The 18,994-nt window shown below is 42.6% G+C and overlaps 2 protein-coding genes and 1 long non-coding RNA gene across 3 annotated transcripts; 2 read left to right on the top strand and 1 right to left on the bottom strand.

Moving 5' to 3' along the window:
• Positions 1-150: 150 nt before the first annotated feature.
• MRPL47 (mitochondrial ribosomal protein L47) lies at positions 151-4,314 on the top strand. The gene is made up of 7 exons (XM_085069088.1): positions 151-308; positions 969-1,114; positions 1,676-1,736; positions 2,419-2,515; positions 3,091-3,221; positions 3,500-3,595; positions 4,038-4,314. Exons 1-7 carry the CDS (start codon positions 223-225, stop codon positions 4,153-4,155), a joined length of 735 nt encoding a protein of 244 aa, XP_084925214.1. The 5' UTR covers positions 151-222; the 3' UTR covers positions 4,156-4,314.
• A 192-nt stretch (positions 4,315-4,506) lies between these two features.
• On the bottom strand, positions 4,507-14,158 carry ACTL6A (actin like 6A). Its single transcript, XM_085069087.1, has 14 exons — positions 14,015-14,158; positions 13,160-13,236; positions 12,761-12,935; positions 12,296-12,396; positions 10,955-11,052; positions 10,131-10,225; positions 9,835-9,941; positions 9,661-9,750; positions 9,419-9,480; positions 8,985-9,099; positions 8,562-8,642; positions 7,540-7,635; positions 6,391-6,477; positions 4,507-5,800 (listed from the first exon to the last, which is right to left on the bottom strand). Exons 1-14 carry the CDS (start codon positions 14,037-14,039, stop codon positions 5,720-5,722), a joined length of 1,290 nt encoding a protein of 429 aa, XP_084925213.1. The 5' UTR covers positions 14,040-14,158; the 3' UTR covers positions 4,507-5,719.
• A 265-nt stretch (positions 14,159-14,423) lies between these two features.
• On the top strand, positions 14,424-16,356 carry LOC146433127 (uncharacterized). Its single transcript, XR_014853923.1, has 2 exons — positions 14,424-14,597; positions 16,090-16,356. It is a non-coding gene; the product is annotated as an uncharacterized LOC146433127 (long non-coding RNA).
• The last annotated feature ends 2,638 nt before the right edge of the window (positions 16,357-18,994 follow it).

The raw sequence follows: 18,994 nt of genomic DNA, 5'->3' as shown, positions 1-18,994 counted from the left end.
GCTGGCAGCCGCCATCTTGGGAAAGGGCAAAGCCTTCCCTGTGCTCCCGGCGCGGTGGGCGGGCTCGGGGTGAAGCCGCCTGGGCTCCATCTTGGAAAAGGGCACAGCCTTCGCGGTGCTCTATGTGCCGTGGGAGAGCGCGGGGTGAAGCCGGGCAGGCGCCATCTTAGAATAGGGCAGCTCCTGCCCCGTGCCCCCGGCGCTGAGGGAGGGCGCGGGGTGATGGCGGCGGGCGCTGCCATGGCCGCGCTGGGCCGGAGCTTCACGGCCGCTCTCCGGCTGCCCCGGGCTCGGCCGGGACTGCCCGGGTACGCACCGCGCCGGGGGGACTCGGGCTCAGGCACGGGGCGGGCGGGCGCGGTTCCCGGGAGGCAGGAGAGCCGCTGGCGGGAGGCGGTGTCCGTGTGCTGAGGGCTGCAGGGCGGTGTGCGGCCGCAGCAGCGTGTCAGGGCAGCACGGAGCTGTGCCTGTGGACTCCCGCGGTCACTGTGCTGGTGCTTCCAGCTTTGTGCTTGTGTCCACAGCTTTTGCCATTAAGGCCACGAGGGAGGGCGTGGATTGTCCCTCTCTGGGGACATCCCAAACCCACCCGGACATGTCCCTATGTCACCTGCTCCAGGTGACCCTGCTTTGGCAGGGCTGTTGGACTGGATCATCTCCAGGGGTCTTTTCCAGTTCTAAAAGTTCTGTGATTCTATTGTGTACTCTTGTATAGCATAGCTCGAATTTATTCCTTGATTTTTAATTTTTGTTTATCTCTGAGTGTAGAAAACTGATAATTAGATGAGATGAGGGGGAGGAGAAAACACCGAAATGGCTTTTTGGTGACTAACCAAACCCCTGCCTTTCTCCCCCAGGCTGTGGTCTGTCTGTAGAACCTAAGCCTTTGTGAATGAAACAGACATTCTCATTTAGTGGAATATAATTTTTTTTTATCATACACAGTCTTCCTTCTTACTTTTATGCAGGCTGGTGCTGAATCTGTACCACAAGAACCTACCAAAAGTTGAGCCACTCCATCAGGTGAAGTTCCTGCACACAACTGTGTCTCGGAGGGGTCTGGAGGAGTTTTTTGATGATCCAGAAAACTGGGGGGAAAAAAGTGTAAAGTCTGGTGAGTTAAATTTAGCATTTCTGATAGTGATCTTTGAGCTGAAATCCGACCTGGTTTTTTTGCATCATAGGGAGTATTCATAGCTACATAAAACTTATTTCTCTGTGTATATGTACATGCATCCATTTGTGCATCTTTGTATCTGTTAATTTTTGCTGTGTATATTCAGTGTTTATGGAAGCAAATAGCAATTGTGCAGCAAAATGTTTTGCTGTAAATCCTCTGCCTTGCTCTGAAGTGAGAGTGTATCCCAGAAGATAGGTACTTTGATGAAATATAGGTACTGTGGAAGAAAACCAGTTCAATGCAGAGATTCATCTTACAGCTTTCCTTGTTCCCAGCCTTTTACAAATGCTTTCCTTGTTCCCAGCCTTTTACAAATGTACATTAAAAGCAAAGCTGAATATCCTCAAGGATAGGTGGCCAAGCAGTAGTATTTTTTTAAAAAATGATCCTTGTTCTGTTGAGTCAGCTGAGCCTAATAGAAGTACCTTTTTTTCAGAATAAGAGAATTTTGTTCCATTAAATTAATGGTGGCTTTGGTGTTGGTTTTTTTTACAGGAGATTCATGGAATATAAAGCAGCTAAGGGGCAAAAGTAGTGAAGACTTGCACAAGCTTTGGTAAGTAGGTTTTAGTGAAGAAGCTTCTCTTCTTTCAGAGCAGCTCTGCAGTTTTTAATAAAGTGTGGCTGGTGAACTTATGATTCAGTAACTTTAGTCTGCCATAGAGCTCTGCATGCTCAAGCCAGCTTTGGGCTTGGAACAGCTCAGTTCTGGCCCTGCTCAGAACACAGAAGCTGCACTACAGGTGGCTGTGGGGTTCAGAGGGTTCAGGTTTGGTACAAACCATCTGGGGGTTGTTTGGAGAGACCTGGTTGTCACTGCCTTCTGCTGGGGCTGGGCACTTCATTACAGCAGGGTGCTCAGGCCTGCATTTATTCTGATTTTGGAAGTCCCTGGAGGCTGGAGGTTGCACTGCCACTCCAGGCAATTTGTAGCAGGGCTACATTACTGTAAACAGCTTTCTCCTTGCTCTGTCTTGTCCTTTTCCTGTGTATGTGTAAGAAGAATCTGGCTCTGCCCACATTCTTAACACTTTAACTTAGTGTTAAACTCTTCCCGCCCAAGCCTTCTCTATTCCAGACTAAGTAAACCAGTCTCCCTCATTCTCTTTTGTTTCTTTATATGAAGCCAGCAGGTACAGGATATGGGATTGTACTGTGCTCTGTCCCACAGGATAGTAAGTGAACAACTGCTAAGCTATCCAGAAGTAATTTTTTAATCACCGTGCTTTTTGATCTAGGTATGTCCTGCTGAAAGAAAAGAACATGCTTTTAACTTTAGAGCAAGAATCCAAACGACAGCGCAAGCCTATGCCAAGTCCAGAACGATTAGAAAAGGTAACTTGTTCATATGAACTCTTAAGTAAAATTGCTGAAAGATGAAGTGTTTGTAAACTTGTTAAAGACCTTTATTTAAAATTTCCCTGACTTTAGTGTTTACACTAACTGTTCAAGCCATAGTTTGGTCAAGGCAGCTTTCTCATTGTCCAGTGGGTGTTACTGGAGCTATGAGCAGACTCCAGTGAAAATTAAAATAACTATCAGCCACTACAAACCATTAGCAAATCTTTTGTTTCCTTCTCCTGCTTCCTTCCCAGCCCTGCCTCAGAGCTTCCTCTACTTCTACATCAGCATTGGATCTGGCTTTATGCATCACCTAGCTGGTCTTTAATCAAGAATCAGACTGTCAGTTATTTCGTATCTGTCCTACTCTCAAGTTAGGTTTTCAAAGCACCCATTCCTTACTGTTCTAGTGCACAGGGCCTGCTGAGAGAGAACTCGTGATCAAACTCCAGCATGTTTTACCTTAGTTTTCCCCATAAATTCTGTCTTAAGTCTTTATTTGAGATCTTTTAAATTGTCAGCAATAATTCTTTTTGTTGCCGCATCCTGAAACTATTCACCATTTCCAGGTAGAAACATCTATGAAAAATATAGACTTGGTTGTCAGAGAAAGAGAAATTGCTTTGAGGCTTTTACAAACAGGCCATGAAAAGCCAGTCCCTGGCGAGTGGAGACACGACTTCTTGGGACGCACCTTCTGGTATGGAAAGCCTTTTATTTAGTGTGTGAATTTTTCTTGTGGTGTGTGTCTCTCCCAGAAAATCCTTACCTCACCAAGGAAGGATGCATATACTGTATAAAATACAGGAGATGCAGCTACAGACTAAGCCAGCAAGAGCTGGAAATAAATACCCACATACAAATTCTGCAATCTCCCAGACCACTTTATCACTGTACTTGAAACCAAGAGAAACTGGTAGAATCCCAGAATGAAGATAGTGTGTACATACTGTAATCACTTTTATCTCTCTCCAACAGGTACAGTTACAAGGAATGGCCAATACCATGGCACTTGAACAAAAAGCACAAAAAGAAGAGATTCTATTATTTACCTCATGTGAATCACTTCATCAGGTAAAAAGATTTTGACATTGAAAGTTATCATCTGATCTGTTCCTGTCCTTATTCTACTTTCAAAGGAAAAAAGAGTAATAATCTTTTATTACTTTTATTATCTTTGGTTTTCAGCTACTAGACTGAAAATAAGGTGTTTTAAAATTACAACTTGCTCTGTTTCTTTTTTCAGTTCCCATCTTAGTTTCTTAGAGACATAGTTATGCAGTTGCACTGTAAAAGCAACTTCAAATGCAGACTACCAAAAATCCTCCCAGAGGCTGAATTGCTGTGGAATTCAGATGCAGAAGAAAAAAATACTGCTCTGCAGGCTTTTTTACTTATCAAAAGCAAATGAATACTGAAGTTGACAATCAGAGAGCCTCTATCTGAGTGGGGTGGGAGCTCATTAAGGTGCTCACAAGCTGGCTGGAAATTAACCACACCAACTTTTCCGTTTCAGACTCAAAATTGAAAAATCATTACGGAAAAAGGCAAGGCAGCAAAACCTGGAGAAGACGAGGCAAAAAGTCTTGGAAAGGAAGTTCCCTCAGCTTGCTGTGAAATCCCAGAGCCAGTAACATTGGTCAAGTGTCTGTGGAACATGAATCATGTTCTGGAAACACAACTCCAGTGAGCATTCCAGAGAGTCTCCATCTTTTTTTGTTTGTTTTTAATACCATATTTTACTTAAATTAAACTTGTAATCTGGAATTAAAAAGCAGCTTTGGTGCCTAACTGATGTTCCTTGTTCCACTTGAATGCAAACTGGACTGTCTTCCACAAGAGCTGGTGATTTGGATCACTTGGTACAGCTTTGTAGTTTGTCTCGTGCAAGAGAAATATGGTTTGTCAATGGGTTTGAAAATAGGGATCAAGCAACTTTGTCTTGAGCAACTCCTGATTCTCATGATAAGACAAAAGCAGACTGGTTTGATAAATTACTTTTATTATTTGGAGGTAATGTGAAACTTTTCAAATAGAGGCCTCATAATTATTTACCCACAAGATCTTTTAGGATACAAAAATGTAGCAGTACTATTTTATTTTTTTTTAGATCAGTTAAATGCAATTTGGTTTTCCACAGCTTTTGAGATAAGGAGCAAAACTTCACTGTGTCCCAAAACAGACCATCCCACCATTGTAAATTAAAGTAAGCTTAAAAGCAACATCGAACTGCAGCTTGACAGCCAATTCCTGCTGAAAAATAAAGTCATCCCCTTTCCTGTGACCCTGAGTGCACCTTCCCCCTGCAAACACAGGCACTTACAGAGCCTGCTGGGGGCACAGAGGGAGCCACACCAGCCATGAGCACACAGCAGCTGCCCCTCAGCTCCCTGCAGCAGGGTCAAGCCACACACTGAAAGCTTCTGACTGTGCTCCCAGTCTTGGAGAGGCAATTCTTTGTCGTAATTTCCCTGTCTCAAACAAGTTTTGCTTCTCACCTACATCACAAAGGCATTAAATACATTCTTAGACATCAGGTGGAAAGCATTGCTTGCTTACTGAAATGAAACTGCTCCGTAATAAAAAATTAGCAAACCAGTGCTTAATATAACATTCACTTCATGGAATGTAACACTTCTGTGAGACAGTAAAATTTCACACTAAAATATATCACTGAATACAAACTTTCAACTTTTAAAACAGCAATGTAACTTTCTCTGCAAGTACTCACAAGGTTGCTCAAATATAAAAGACCAAATTTTATTTTTTAAGAGAAAAATAAGAGCAATTTAAGGCCAAAGTACCAGCAAGGAAGACTAGTATGTGAAAGCAGACAAGAAATTAGAGAAGAAATATTTAATAAATAAGCACAGGCATTTGCAAGGTTATGCCTCTATCTATGAGCTAACCTGTAAAGCTGTTCCCAGGAAAAGATACTAGAGAAAATAGACATTTATACAAAATTATAAAATGCTTGTTACATTAATTATTGCTTTACAAGGGACCTAAACATCCGTTTTCTATTATAGTACCAATCAGGTCTCTCAAAATTTCTAAGTTTGTTAAAATGGAACTTGAATTATGCAAAAAACCCAATATAAACTTTCTACAAAAAAGAGTCCATCCCATTCCTGAGTCTGCTAAAGCTATAAAACAGAAGAAGCACCGAGCAGGCAGCAGTTTTCACAGTTAAGAGGTCTAAGGGCATTTTCTTTCTACACACTGTTTCCCTCCTTCTTCATATTCTTGTTTAGAAATCCACATCTGTTGGAAAGTACCCTACAAAAATAAATTAAAAAAAAAAAGAAACAAAACCAACAATTAAAAAAATAGTCAGAAAACAAATGAAGGTTAATTGAAACATGATTAGCTTTTCCTAGGAGGGAAAACAAGCAAGTCCTTATATTAAATAAGGAAACAGGACTTGACCTGCTTAACTGTCTCTTTCTTTACTTTCATTGCTAAGGGATTAAACTCAAGACAGGAAGTTTAGTACCAAATCCTGATTTCAGTCTCCCTTTCTCATGATGATAAATTAACCCCCAGAAACCATTTCAGTACTCAGTAACTAGTAGACCCAAACTCAGGAATATGAACACAAAACAAGTTTGATACTTTCATGTTCTACTAGACACATGCAATTTCTCTAGACTGTACTTCAAGCTAGCACCTTGCCATTGAAAACAGGAGGAAGTGGCAGGATATGTTGTCACTGGAAATGCTCATGGTTTCTTTTTAAAATAGATTCTCTTCACTATGAGGATAGCAAAGATCATGATTATATCGCACAAACTCTGCAACACACACTTATGGGGAATCAGATTTCTGGGTGACAGGGCTGTTTAGCACAGTAACATAGATTTACTAACCAAAGAAGCCAAAATGGAGCCCCCAATCCATGAGCTGAACCTGCGCTCCACAGTCGTGTTGTTCGCTATCAACTTCAGGCGCATGCTCTGCACAGAAAAGGAGCGAAAACCAAATTGTCAGACAAATTGTGAGCTGGTGACCTTTAGGGACAAGAAGCACAAGGAACCTGGTGTATATACCAGCATGCAGGTGAAAAAGGCCCATTTTATTACATCTGCAATACTGTTCATCTGCCCTGTATTTAGACTTCAGTAACAGCCACAGTGGAACAGGAAAGGTTGTGCCTTTTTCCTTGTTTCCCAACTGGGAGCAGCAGCAAATGCCTAAGGCAAGGAATGGGGCAGGTGGAGAGCAGTATCATCACAGTATGTGCTGTCATCTCCAACACTGCACTTGAAACTAAAATGACTAATGTTGCTAGACTTAATTCATCTAGTCTTTTTTGGACCCATTCATTCCTTTTGCTTTCAAAATGCCTTAGTAGAAACAAAATTTTTAAATTTTAATGGGTTTCTCCTCAGCTATTATAAGCAGTGAATACCCTTCTCAGTTTCTCCTAACATTGATCATTTCAGAGTTGTCACAAGCAGAATAGTATTTTTGCTTGAATACTAAAATTCAAGAAATATAAGCTATCTCTACTCTCAAGCGTAAGGATATCAATACTTATTTTGACATCAAGTAATTACAAAAATATATGTAAGTATGTTACTCACAGACAAAACCTAGTGATTTCAGTTGTCTGCAGAATCGAGGAAAAACAATTGCCACAATGAAGTGACAAGACCTCAGGCAGAATGACTGAATGTGCCTCAAGTTAGTCAGCAACACTTCAGAAGGGAGACCATCAAGGGAAATCCTGACTGTTGCTTGGGGACAATTACAGAACTTAGGATCACAAACTGAAAAGTGTTTACTGGTCCATAAAAGCAGACCAGTAAAATATTCAAGGTATATTGGAATTTATTCTGTATAAAAACTCTTTAAGAATTCTTTCTTTTCTTTAGAGGGAGGTTTCTTAGCCCTGCACAAATCTGTTCAGCTGTCAGGTTCCTAACAAAGTCAAAGCTATGATATCCTTATGTACTTCTGTGGCAGAAAAGCAAAATGTTAGGTACTCAATGCAGTAAGGGAAAGAGTTGTTTTACCGGTGGAGTTTTCTGAGACAGCTCCCTGTTCAACCTGTCGGTGAAACTCTGTATTAGAGTGTTTCCACCTGCCACAATCACACTGCCATAGAGACCCTAAAAAGAGAAAGAACAACCTAGAGCATTAACTCTGAAATCATTCTGAAAACAGCCCCTTCTCACAATACAGAGGGGTGGCACACAAGTACACATAGTAAACAGCAATAATACATCACTTGATGCCAACAGTATTACTTATCCCAATTCAATTAATTGTTTAATCACTTTAAAAATATTGCAAGACAGCTTAACACAGAATTATAAAAGGAATACCAAAGCCATATGATCAATGATTCTAAACGATTTCACAGAACAATTTCTACTATGGAACCTGCAGATCAACCTACAGATGTCCTCTGTATCCAAACTGTTGGTTTTCTTAAAGCTGAATGCAACCACAAAAGAAAACCCCACAGCCCTGCAGCCGTTCTATCTCTATTAAAGCTGCAGTTGGTGAACACACACCATAGCTCAGCCTTCCTCACACACAGTTTAACAGAAAAAATTTTTGAAAGAACTCCCATGCAGTCTGTATCAAACTGACACCTGAGAAAGACAGAACATAGTTTTAAAAATAAAGTGTTCCTTTAAAACTTCTTCTCTTCCTTCTACTCTTTCTAAATTCCATGTATGTTCTAAACATAACAATGCCTAAAAATCTGAAGATAACACTCGAAGTTACAAATATAAAATGCTTATCTGAAGCCAGTCCAAGCCAAATTATGCAGTGCTAGCCACAAAATCTGCACATTAGATCTTTAAATATGGCTAGAAACACTATGTAAAAGATCCTGATTTAGCATTTTGTAAGACAAAACACTAATGGTACATATCCCTAAAATAATGATACTTGCAGAATTATTCTAATGGATTTATCATTATCCTAGGAATTCCACACTTCTTCACTGTTGCTGTTCCCAAAAACATGCATCAACACAAAAATATCTATGCCTTAAAATACTGGCTGGCTGACTAACACGTACCGGCCTGATGTCTATATCACACATTCCAACGCTTGTTGTGACAACGTGGCTCACACCCAACATCGTGTTACCAGATAAACCCTGCAAGGAAAATTAGGAATCTACACATCACTGATTCAAAAGAGCGAGGCATAAAAAAAGCCCTGAATGAGTTGCAAGTATTACTAGAGAGGGAGCTAAGTATTTTGTTAGAGAAGGAACAAAAATATTCCTATTTTGCCGATCAGATAATCACCACCCATTTTGAACATTTCATCCTGCCCTTGCCCAGCCATATTTCAAGACAAGCAAATTCCACCCCCAGGAAAGCCCCACAGTGCAAATATACCCAAATCAAGAAATTAAAAACATTATACAAAAGAAAGCCCAGTGATAACCTAGTCATATAAAGCCTTCCAATCACAGCTATCGTAGTGGTTTTACCTTTACATTGGAAGGGTCAAACAATCCCTCAGGAATTTTCAGGCGCTCAGCACCAAAGTCACAGTTGTAGCCATTGGGGAACTCGTAGTGAACTGTTGGCATCTGTGCTGCTACCCTGGAGCACCAGGCAGAAAGCAACACATTAAAGTGCTCTCTAAACAGGATGTCAAGTTATCTAAGCAGTGTTATTAAACTACAGTTCCAATGGGAATATTGTAATTCATATTATATTCAATAATATTTATTATGATCTCATCTTGGAATATTAAACAAAAAACCATCACCTGGATATATGCAGCATTTCTACTTTCATAAATAAACAGGTTTTAGATAGAAGCTTCTTCCATAACAAAACCAGCCAACAGCAATGAACAGGCTGAGCACCCCATGTACAACTGGTAACTGATTTTAGAAGAAAGAGGAAAGTAACGTACTGTTCATCATAGGTTGAATCTGATACTTGGAGGACAGAAGCTTGAAAGTCCTGAATGACACACTGTGGAGTTAAAAATAACGTGGTTATATGAATTTTAGTCTTCAATTTTACATATTTTATAGAATTGGTACCAAATTAAAGATTTTCTAGCTCTTCAAGAGAAAACCCCAATAGACTTGCAAACAAAACTTATTTATGGAACACTCAGGGCAGGTGAGAGCAGGAGAATGACCTACTTACATTACACATGTAGTTGTGCCAAGACCTGGTGACTTGGGGCAACTTCTCTTTTCTCTTCCAATTTGCTGGCGACCCCTCACGAACTGCCTCCTGAGATTATAGGGTAGATAGGCATCAGGTAAACATTTAAACTTCTCCCCAAGAAAACACTTACTAAATAAAGTACTTTCCTACCTTTGAAGCAATCATATATGGAGGAATTATCTCTATGTTCATTTCCTGAAACAATTCCCGGCACTGCATAGTAATAAAGTCTCCTGCAAGTGGTGATTTTACAATACCTAGAAGGCAAAGAGGGGATTGAAAATAAAAACCAAAACAACTAACATGAACAGATTCTCTCACCTATTTGTCAGTGAACACTATTAGGGTTTTTCCCTGTTTAAGGGGACACACAGATGTAAAAGCAGTAACAAAGCTGTACAAGCAGAAATCAAGCTAGCTTGACCTTGATATTGCAATGTTTATACCTTGCTGAAGCACATATCCATCATGCACTGGAATAGCAGTGGTGTGTGTTGCTCCACTATCCAAGATGAGACCTGTAGATCTCCCATTAGCAAAACTGGCCAAAACTTTTAAGGAAAATACTGTAATTTTCACTTAGAAAATAAAGTTACAATTAGAGCATGACTAGGAATGAGGACCCCAACATGTTATTCCCTGGCTCTATAAAAGCCATTTTTGGGAAAATTGTCATTTTCCAGTGCGTACCACCTTTCCATTAAGTGCACAACCTCAAAGAGAGAGCAGCATTTAACTTCCATCTGTGAACTAACTCAAGCTTTGGATGTACAAGGGTGAAACTTCACACCACTACTACGCAGCAAGCTCTAAGTACATCCAACTCATTTAGACTCTGAAGGTGAAAACATGTTAGTATTAGTTTAAAATAATCACAAATCTTCTTAAGGCTATGAAAAAAAAATCTTCTTAAAGCTATGAAAACTTCAAGCTCTAATTACTGTGTTTAGTAGTGTGGACATCACCATTTCAGGTCTCTAATACTGTTATCCATAGTACACAATGGAAAAAAAATAGTAATTAAAAAAAAAAAGAAAAAAAAAGTTTTGAACCCCAAGGAAACAGTCAGATTGGGAAAACTTCAAAAATGAGCTCCAATGCCTTAAAGTTCAGAAGCAGAATTTGTTGACTTCCTCCAATGTTTATGGAAAAAAAACAATTTGAAGGAAGTTTGACTTGCTGTTATACTTGGAATTGCCTGGAAAAAGTTTACTACAATTCCCTGGAGGAAGGAAAACATAACCATGCAGCCAACCATTTCAAAGGATACGCTGTCAGAACGGCAGTTTTACACAAGAAAAAAGCTGGGATATTGTAGTGTTCAAACATCAACTCCGTCAGTTTTTCACGCTTTGCTCTGGTATTCCACTAAAAAATAATAAATCCAAACCATAAATAAGTGAACAAAAGGAAGGTGTGTTTGCACACTAATAGATTGCTAACACAATAAAGAAGTGATTAGAAAAACTGCAGCTAGTTTCAAATCATCCCAAAATTCTACAGAGACAGATTTCTAGTAACTTACTTCTTTAGAACATTTTTCACTCGTTATATAAGACATTAATGCTTATCTACCACACAAGAGTGCTACACACCTTTCCTGTTACAATAGATTTCTTTACACTTCTACAGCTCTTCCAGTGTCAGGTTCCCAAAGAACTCTCTAAAGCAAGCACCCTGCCTTTTACAAGGGGAAAGATACATGAAGGAACTTGCCCAGTGGGAAGAAAAACAAATCCAGACTTTCCAGTTTCCAAAATATCTTTCTACAGTTCTACTACAGTTGTGATTAGCCAGGATACATCTGAAATATTCAACACATTCCTGAAAAGGTGATTTTTTTTCCAATAAAGTAAGATGAGGTTTGTAAGGAGAATGTCACTGGGAATGTCTCTATTCAGACACCCAGCAAGCCATCAAACATGAAACAGCCATTGCAAAGACATCCACACTCCAAAAGATGTTATTCAACACAAGGGAATGATGAAAAAGAAAATCCTTTTAATTAGATTTTATTAAAGAAAGGCATCACTTGTGTATGACATATCTACCGTTTCTACTCTGACTTCAATATCTGCCCTTCAAATGCTGAGCATTATTAAACAACAGAAACCTCATCCACAGATTTTCCCCAAAATCTGTACTTATCCACTTCAGTTGCGTTGCAGGACCATTTACAGAAACAAAGACAGAAAAATTAAAACTTCTCCATTATAAACATTACTCTGTGCCATGTAGTATGAGTTGTAGGGCTGAATAAAGAAACAGATTTTTGATGGCATTTTATTAAGTGTGATTTAATATATAACACATCCAAACATCTTTTTCTTTTTATTCTAGGCTGTAAAATTTCTTTTTTTAACTTCTGACTTCTTTTCAGTAAGTGAAGAACAATAGCATATTGTGAATACTTTCTAATACAACTCATACGAACTATTTTAAATTGAGGTTTTTTTAGACATTTTCCAGAACCTGGCAAAGTATTTAAAATTGTCATTTCTATAGTTAAATCTTAACACTTGTCACCTATAAGTCAGTGTCACTTATCCAGGACTAATGTTTGCAGAGTCAGCAAAAAGACTTATCAAAATGCACAGCTGCTTTTACTCACTGGTGCTTCAGACATAAGGACAGGATGCAAACTTGCTTCAGATTTAATATGCATCTTGTAAGTGTGATCCAAAATTGCCTGGAAACTATCCCAATCTTCAACTGTAACAACATTGAGGCAAACAGATTAGTTACTTCTAAGTTTTCTTTCATTTCACAAACACATAAAGGCTTTCCAATTTATTTGTTTGCATAGAGCTCTTTAGTCAAAAGCTGTCCTGAGCAGACATACACCTCCCCTGCCAGCTCTGCAGAATTCTCTTGCTCCACAACTACCATGACTACAAGAATTATGCTGGAAGTCCACTAACAATGAAAACCAACCACATCTCCACGCAATTTGTAAACCAGGAATCTGTTCTCACAGCCTCTGCTGCTGTACACAGCATCTGTTAACACGACTAAGACTTCCTGCAGCCTGGCAATGCTATTTTAAAATCAGGTAGAAAAAGACAGAGCACCATACTCATTCCATTTTTTAAAGGTGAAATGGCTTCCATATTTTCCCTTGGAACTCTCAGGGCATTGGTGTCTATGTAGTAGGTCGGGCCCCCTTGTTTGCCTTTGTCACCATCTATCTCCATCAGAGTGCTGCCATTGTCCCTTTCTAGCACCACACCAATGGCTGTTGGAAAATCAACCTGCAAGGCAAGAGGCAAGCAGTGTGTGAGAATTAATAATGGTTTGGAAGTTGGTGTTTTTACCATAAATTCAGAAGTTTCTTTATACAATACCTTTGTATTGTACAAAAGTCAGAACAAATTCCAGTGTATAGACCTTCAGTGTATTCTGAAGGGTTGTAACTCCCAAACAAGACCTAATGCATAAATTCATTCTGAATTTCTGTCGAGGCACAGATTCTCACCTTTGGGCAGTCCTCGCCTGCATAGCCTGCTCTCACTGTGTACGAGCCAATGTCAAAAACCAGCGCCCCAACTTCATCTGAAAAGATTGTTAATAAAGACAGTGAATAGTTATCACACTCTTCTGCAACCCTGACCTTTCCCTGCCCACTGCCTGCTTTACTGGCAAAGGAAGAAAAGCACACCAAGGGATCTTCTATTAGGCAAGGAGAAACTTCTCTATTCAGAACTCCAGCTATCAGAGAGATACTGGAAAACTGCAGACAGGCTTTATTTAACTAGAGCACTGCAATCTCTCCGTTCAACGTAAGAATTTTAGCACAAGAAGGAAAACGTAGTTGCAGCTAAACGGATAGCAAGATAAAACTTTCAAAAAGTTCTAACTGAACGGTCACACGAAGCCAGGAGAGCCCAGAGCCCCCGGGCTGATGAGAATAAGGAAGGAGTGACTGAAAACAGCGAGTTTGTGAAGGGTCAGGGCACGAAGCTCGCCATCCCTGCGGGCCCGATCCCCGCGGATCTCTGCACATCCCGAAGGGAACCTGTCCGAAACGAAGGGCGGTCAGGGGCTGTGCAGTGGAGCTGGGGGGAACCACGCCCGGCTCCCAGAGTGCGGGGACCTTCCCCGCACCCCGGCACTGCTGATCCTGCCCAAGGCCGCGGTGCGACCGCTCCCCGGCGGAGGCACCTCGGGGCCGCGGAGGACCTAAACAAGGCCCGCCGCCGGCTCCTCCTCACGCGTGGGCCGCGGAGGGGCCGCGGGAGCGCCGGGCGGGCTGAGGGAGGCGGGAAGCGCCCGCCGGGGCCGCACGCGCCGCCTCGCGGGGCGGGGGAGGGGAGGGCGGCGCCGGACTCACCTCCCCCGTACACGCCGCCGCTCATGGCTGCCGCTGGGCCGGGCCCCGCCGTCCGCCGTGCCCGCGCCGCGCCGCCCGGCCCCGCTCCCCACCGGCTCCGCTGTCCGCGGGCCCCGCGCTCCCCGCCCGCTCCTCCCGCCGCCGACCCGGCAACAAAAGCGCCCCGGCCACGCTCCCCGCCCGCGGCGCGGCCCGACCCGCAGCCCTGCCGCCCGCCCGCCAATGGCAGCGCCGCGCGGGCAGAACTGACCAATCGCGGGCGGCGGAAGGAGGGGCCTGGCCGCGGGCAGCCAATCCTCAGGCGGGACGCGGAGGGCGGGCAGGAGAGCGAGCGGGGGGGTGTGAGGGGAGCGGCGGCGGGAGGGGACGGGACGGGACGGGGTGAGGGGAGAGGAGAGGGGCGAGCCGGGTGAGGTGAGCGCCGGGAGGGGAGTTACAGATTGGTTCAGGTTGCAAGGGACCGCAGGAGATCATCTGGTCGTACTCTCTAGCTCCAGGAGGGTCCTCCCAGAGCACGTGGCAGAGGATTGTGTCCAGAGGGTTCTGGGGTGTCTCCAGTGAAGGAGATCCACATCTTATTTGGGTAATCTGTCCCAGTGCGGAATCACTGCACAGGAAAGTTCTTTCTCGTGTACATGTACTTCTTGTGTATCAGTTTCTTCCCATCGCCTCTTGTTCTATTGCTTTGCACCCCCGATAAGGGCCTGATCCATCCTCTGATCCATTTATACACATTATTGAGGTCACCTCTTCCCGACGCTGAGCAGGCTCTGCTCCCTCAGGCTTTCCTCACGGAACACTCCAGTCCCTCAATCAACCCTCTGCCCTCCAGTGGACCGGCTCCAGCACCCTCTCGTATTGCGGAGCCCAGAGCTGGGCACGGGGAGGGCTCCTGGGTTTGCTGGAGTGGGGAAAGGTGACTTGTGAATCCTGAGGGCTCACAGGGTGAAAGTGCTGCTGCATGAGGAGTGGGATGACCGGAGAGCATCGGGACTGTGACAGGAGCTGCTGCCGCCGGGCCTTCCCCAAGTCCTACCGACACGAGGGTGTAACCAGGGGGATCAGGCGCTTTTCCCAGGCAACCAGGCACAGGACGAGAGGATGTAGTGTCAAGCTGTGTCAGGAGGTTTAGGTTGGATATTAGGAGAAATCTTCTCACAGAAAGGGTGCTTGGACACTGGAATGGGCTGCCCAGGGAGGTGGCAGAGTCACCTGGAGGTGTTTAAGGAAAGACTGGATGTGGTGTTCAGGCTGGACTCGATGATCTCAGAGGTCTTTTCCAACCTCACTGATTCTGTGATTCCCCTGCTGCTGTCACTGCTCTGTTGGGTTCTTCCACTGAGAATAAAAAGCTTTTGAAACCTGTCTTGATATTCTCACCTCGTGTTGTCCCTTTCATGCTTGGGGCAGAGCCCTTGGTCCCTGAGGCTGGTGTGTCTGCAGAGCTGGGCAGTTCAGCTGTCAGTTTTACAGCTCAATTTGTAATTAGGATTGCACATCACCTTGTTTGGTATCCGAGTGCTCAGCCAAACCTGGTGTTCAGCCAGAACAGCAGAGATGGGAAACTGTAAAGCTGTAGGAATTAAAGAAAACAAAATAAAGACCTCTGGCATAACCAACAGTTAGCATTAGAGAATTCTAAAATTTTAACTGGAGAACAGGGGAATTGGCATAAAAGGCAAGTGTTCCTGGTGTGCACCTTTTTGATTTCTTATATGAGGTGGGTTTTTTTGGAGGGGATGGGAAAGGATGTGTTCTTTAAAATTTTTCATAAGAGATGTAGCTTATTTTTTGTAATACTGTAGCAACGATCTTCAAGTGATTAGATTTAGCCTGCTTAATAGGATATTTTATTTATTACATTTACATTTGACTATGAATGCCCCTTCATTTTGTATTATGAAATATTTTCAAGTCAGTATGTTTTCATGATTTCCAGTATGTGGCACTAATACTCAAGGTAGAGTTCTTTGAGGAAGAGGAATTGATTGCAGATGGGAAAAGTGGTTCAGAAAATTCAAAATTACCATGCCAGAGGTTCTTCGTTAAGCTCCTTCTTGTACTTTATTTTGCAGTGATGTGTTTGTGTGATAAGTGACACTTTGAGCCAGATCCTGCTCTGCACAACAGCTGCTCATGACTGATCTGCAAGCCAAAAACCAACACAGTGTTCTGCTGTAGTTTTCTTCAATATTTCTTCAACACAAGAACATGCCCTAGAAATCATGTTGGTATCTAGAATCCTCAGGATTTGATAACCATAAGGAAACAAAGCCAAATCCATGCAATTCACAAGGAGCTTGGAGTATAAGGGGAAGGAAATACAGACTGACAACTCTCTACATCCTATTTTTGTCTTCCTTGTGCTAGTCCAGGAGTTTACATCAGTGGAAAGTGTGCAGAGCATCATCTCCATGGTTTGACAAGATTTTGCAGTGACTTTGCTTTGCAGTAGGTGGATAACCCTACACTGCTCAATACACAAGAGGAATAGACTTGAGGCATCTGTTTTCTGCAGGGTCCAGCCTGATATCAAGAGTTGCAAATTTCAGATTATTTCAGCTAACCCCTGCACATCATCCTGTGTTTGCATAAGAGCAGGTGGAATATATAGTTTTGCTACCATTTTCCATAATGAACCCAAATATTTTGGTTTTTTTTAATAATTTTTACTTAGTTTAATCAAAAGCAAGGATTACAAAATCAAAGTAGATTTTAAAAAAAGAATGTATTTTGTCTAGACTGCCAAATTGGTACAAATTGCCTTAATGTCTTGGCAGGAGTTGTGGATGCAGGTGTAACATGAACCATGTGTTTTTCATTGGAATATCACATACTGATCTACTGTATGTGACATTGTATATAGTAACTCTAAGAGCCAGATACTGGCATAAATTGTCCACAGGGATAAAGAGAAGAATCATTTTAAAGTGGGGCAGGAACAAAGTCATCAAATGATGATGCTTACTCATAAGCAAATATTAATTCCTTCAGTGATTATCTGGAGAAATGGAAGTTTCTTAATTATTGCTTTGAGATTTTGGAAACCTCATTGTTTCAAGCAAGTGCATTCACCTTTTTGGTAACACAAAGCAAAGCAGAAAGTAATGTATATGTCAAGCCAAAAGTGAAGAGAGTGATTTCTTGTTTCTCAACAAGCTGCGCTTCCCCATGGGGTGGCTGATGGCCTGTTGCTTTTGAGCTGTGCCATACAAGTGCCAGCCAGTCTCCCAGACTGCAGTGCCAGCATACTGGCTGTGACAATGGCTTGTTCATAATGTCTGGGCTCCTCCTTATTTCTTGATTGCAAAATGCGTGTTATAGGTTTTATTTTTCCTTTTTTCAGATGAGGTCTTAAATGTTTATGTGAACTAAGAAAGCATCTGTAGATTAAAAAGCAAAATAATCATTAATACTCATTCACTCAAGAACTTTGTGTGACCTCTCAGCTTTCCACTTTCTTTGCTAAAGTTCTTGGTTGCTTTGTCAATTTGAATACTTCCCTTCCTCATAGGGATGCTGAGTATAAATGTGCTGTCATTCTCCTTCTGCAGAAAACGAGCACGAACAGAAATTAAATGCTGAGCCTCAGGGGCCTCAACATTGGCACAATGACTTTTAGGTTCTTACGTCAGACTGAAGTCCAAGAGCTGAATTATGTTTCATATAAAATGTATTAAAGACAGACACCTTAAACCTGGATAACCACTGTACAGGCTGTTTGGTCTTAGCAGTTGAAAATGCTGAGGAAAGGAGATATGTCTGAAATCTCTCTGTGGCCATCCTCAGCTTATATGTTCCAGAATTTTCTTTGGGAGCTGGTGTGTTTAACTAGTCCTTTTGTAAAAGCCCTATGACTCACTCTTATTGTAGAACATGATTGAAGGAAGAGGTGATGGTGCTTGCCAGTAATACACAGTCAACCTTCCATCACCAATGGATGGCCTGACTAGATTTCAGAGAGCATGCTGAGAGTCCATCTGACTGGCTGGAATAATAGTGACTAGGACATGCTGGAGAACAGGGGAAAAAAATGTGTAATAACAGAACTGCTTTATAGTTCTGTACCGTAAGTGGTTCCTGTGAAACCAGATTAGAGGCTTCCAGACGCTTTCATTCGTTAGATCAGGCAGAGTAAAGAATCACAGAGACAGATTTGATCAGCAACGTACAGCAATACATGCTTGGAACTGGTTCTGAGGTAATTGGTCTGCTGGGCTGAGCTGGCCCTGGCCAGAACTGAAGCGTGCCTGTATTGCCCTTCTCAAATGAGTCTCTTGTGCACATATGTCTCACTTGGCTCAGATCTGGCAGAACTCGCTGTTTCAGGCTTACTGCTTGGTCTGTAGTCGCTTTGGATTCTTGCAGGGCTTATTTGCTTGGCAGCTGGGCCAAGCCTGACCTGGCTCAGTACCTCTCATCTGCAGAAACAAACCTCCTTACAGCTGAGAACCAGCTTAGCCTGATAAACAGAAGATCTTTGTGTCAGCTGAGCCTTGCCATTAATGAGGCACACTGATCCCCTGTGCTTCCTGCTGTGATATTGGGAATTTGGTTGTAAGAGCTGAGCAGGTAGCATGGAGCACTGATCTGCTTCTTGGTCAGATGCTCTTCCTTCAGCATGGCAAGGTTCACATCCCTGCTCCCAGCTTTCCAACAGGGGCTGGGTTGCTCAGTGGCATTATCAAACTGTGTGCAGCTCAGAACCATGGCTCTGTGCAGAGGTAAGGAATGCAAAAGGGAGCCTCCTCTGAGAGAGAAGAGCCTGAGGCTCTACTCCTGCACATGCAAGCTCTGTGGGTGAAATGAGGCAGTGTGGGGAGCAGAGCTGTAAGGATGTGCTCACCACTGATCTTACAGGCCTAGTGACACGTTGTGTGTCACCTTTTTGGAGCACCATCAGGCTTGGAGTCTTGGTCTGGTTTACTATAGAAAGGTGTTTCCATTTGGCATCAGGAAATGTTTGTTGTGCAGGGGAGG

The sequence above is a fragment of the Lichenostomus cassidix genome, chromosome 9, assembly GCF_008360975.1.
Source record: "Lichenostomus cassidix isolate B80296 chromosome 9, HeHo_3.0, whole genome shotgun sequence".
Lineage (NCBI taxonomy): Eukaryota > Metazoa > Chordata > Aves > Passeriformes > Meliphagidae > Lichenostomus > Lichenostomus cassidix.
This window is presented reverse-complemented; position numbering and strand designations above follow the sequence as displayed.

Coding starts and splice junctions, on each gene's coding strand:
- MRPL47 (XM_085069088.1), top strand. CDS start 223: ATGGCGGCGGGCGCTGCCATGGCCGCGCTGGGCCGGAGCTTCACGGCC. Junction 2,516..3,090: donor GTCCAGAACGATTAGAAAAG/GTAACTTGTTCA, acceptor CACCATTTCCAG/GTAGAAACATCTATGAAAAA. Junction 3,596..4,037: donor CATGTGAATCACTTCATCAG/GTAAAAAGATTT, acceptor TTTCCGTTTCAG/ACTCAAAATTGAAAAATCAT.
- ACTL6A (XM_085069087.1), bottom strand. CDS start 14,039: ATGAGCGGCGGCGTGTACGGGGGAG. Junction 11,053..12,295: donor TCCTTATGTCTGAAGCACCA/GTGAGTAAAAGC, acceptor ATTATTTTTTAG/TGGAATACCAGAGCAAAGCG. Junction 9,751..9,834: donor CATATATGATTGCTTCAAAG/GTAGGAAAGTAC, acceptor CTATAATCTCAG/GAGGCAGTTCGTGAGGGGTC.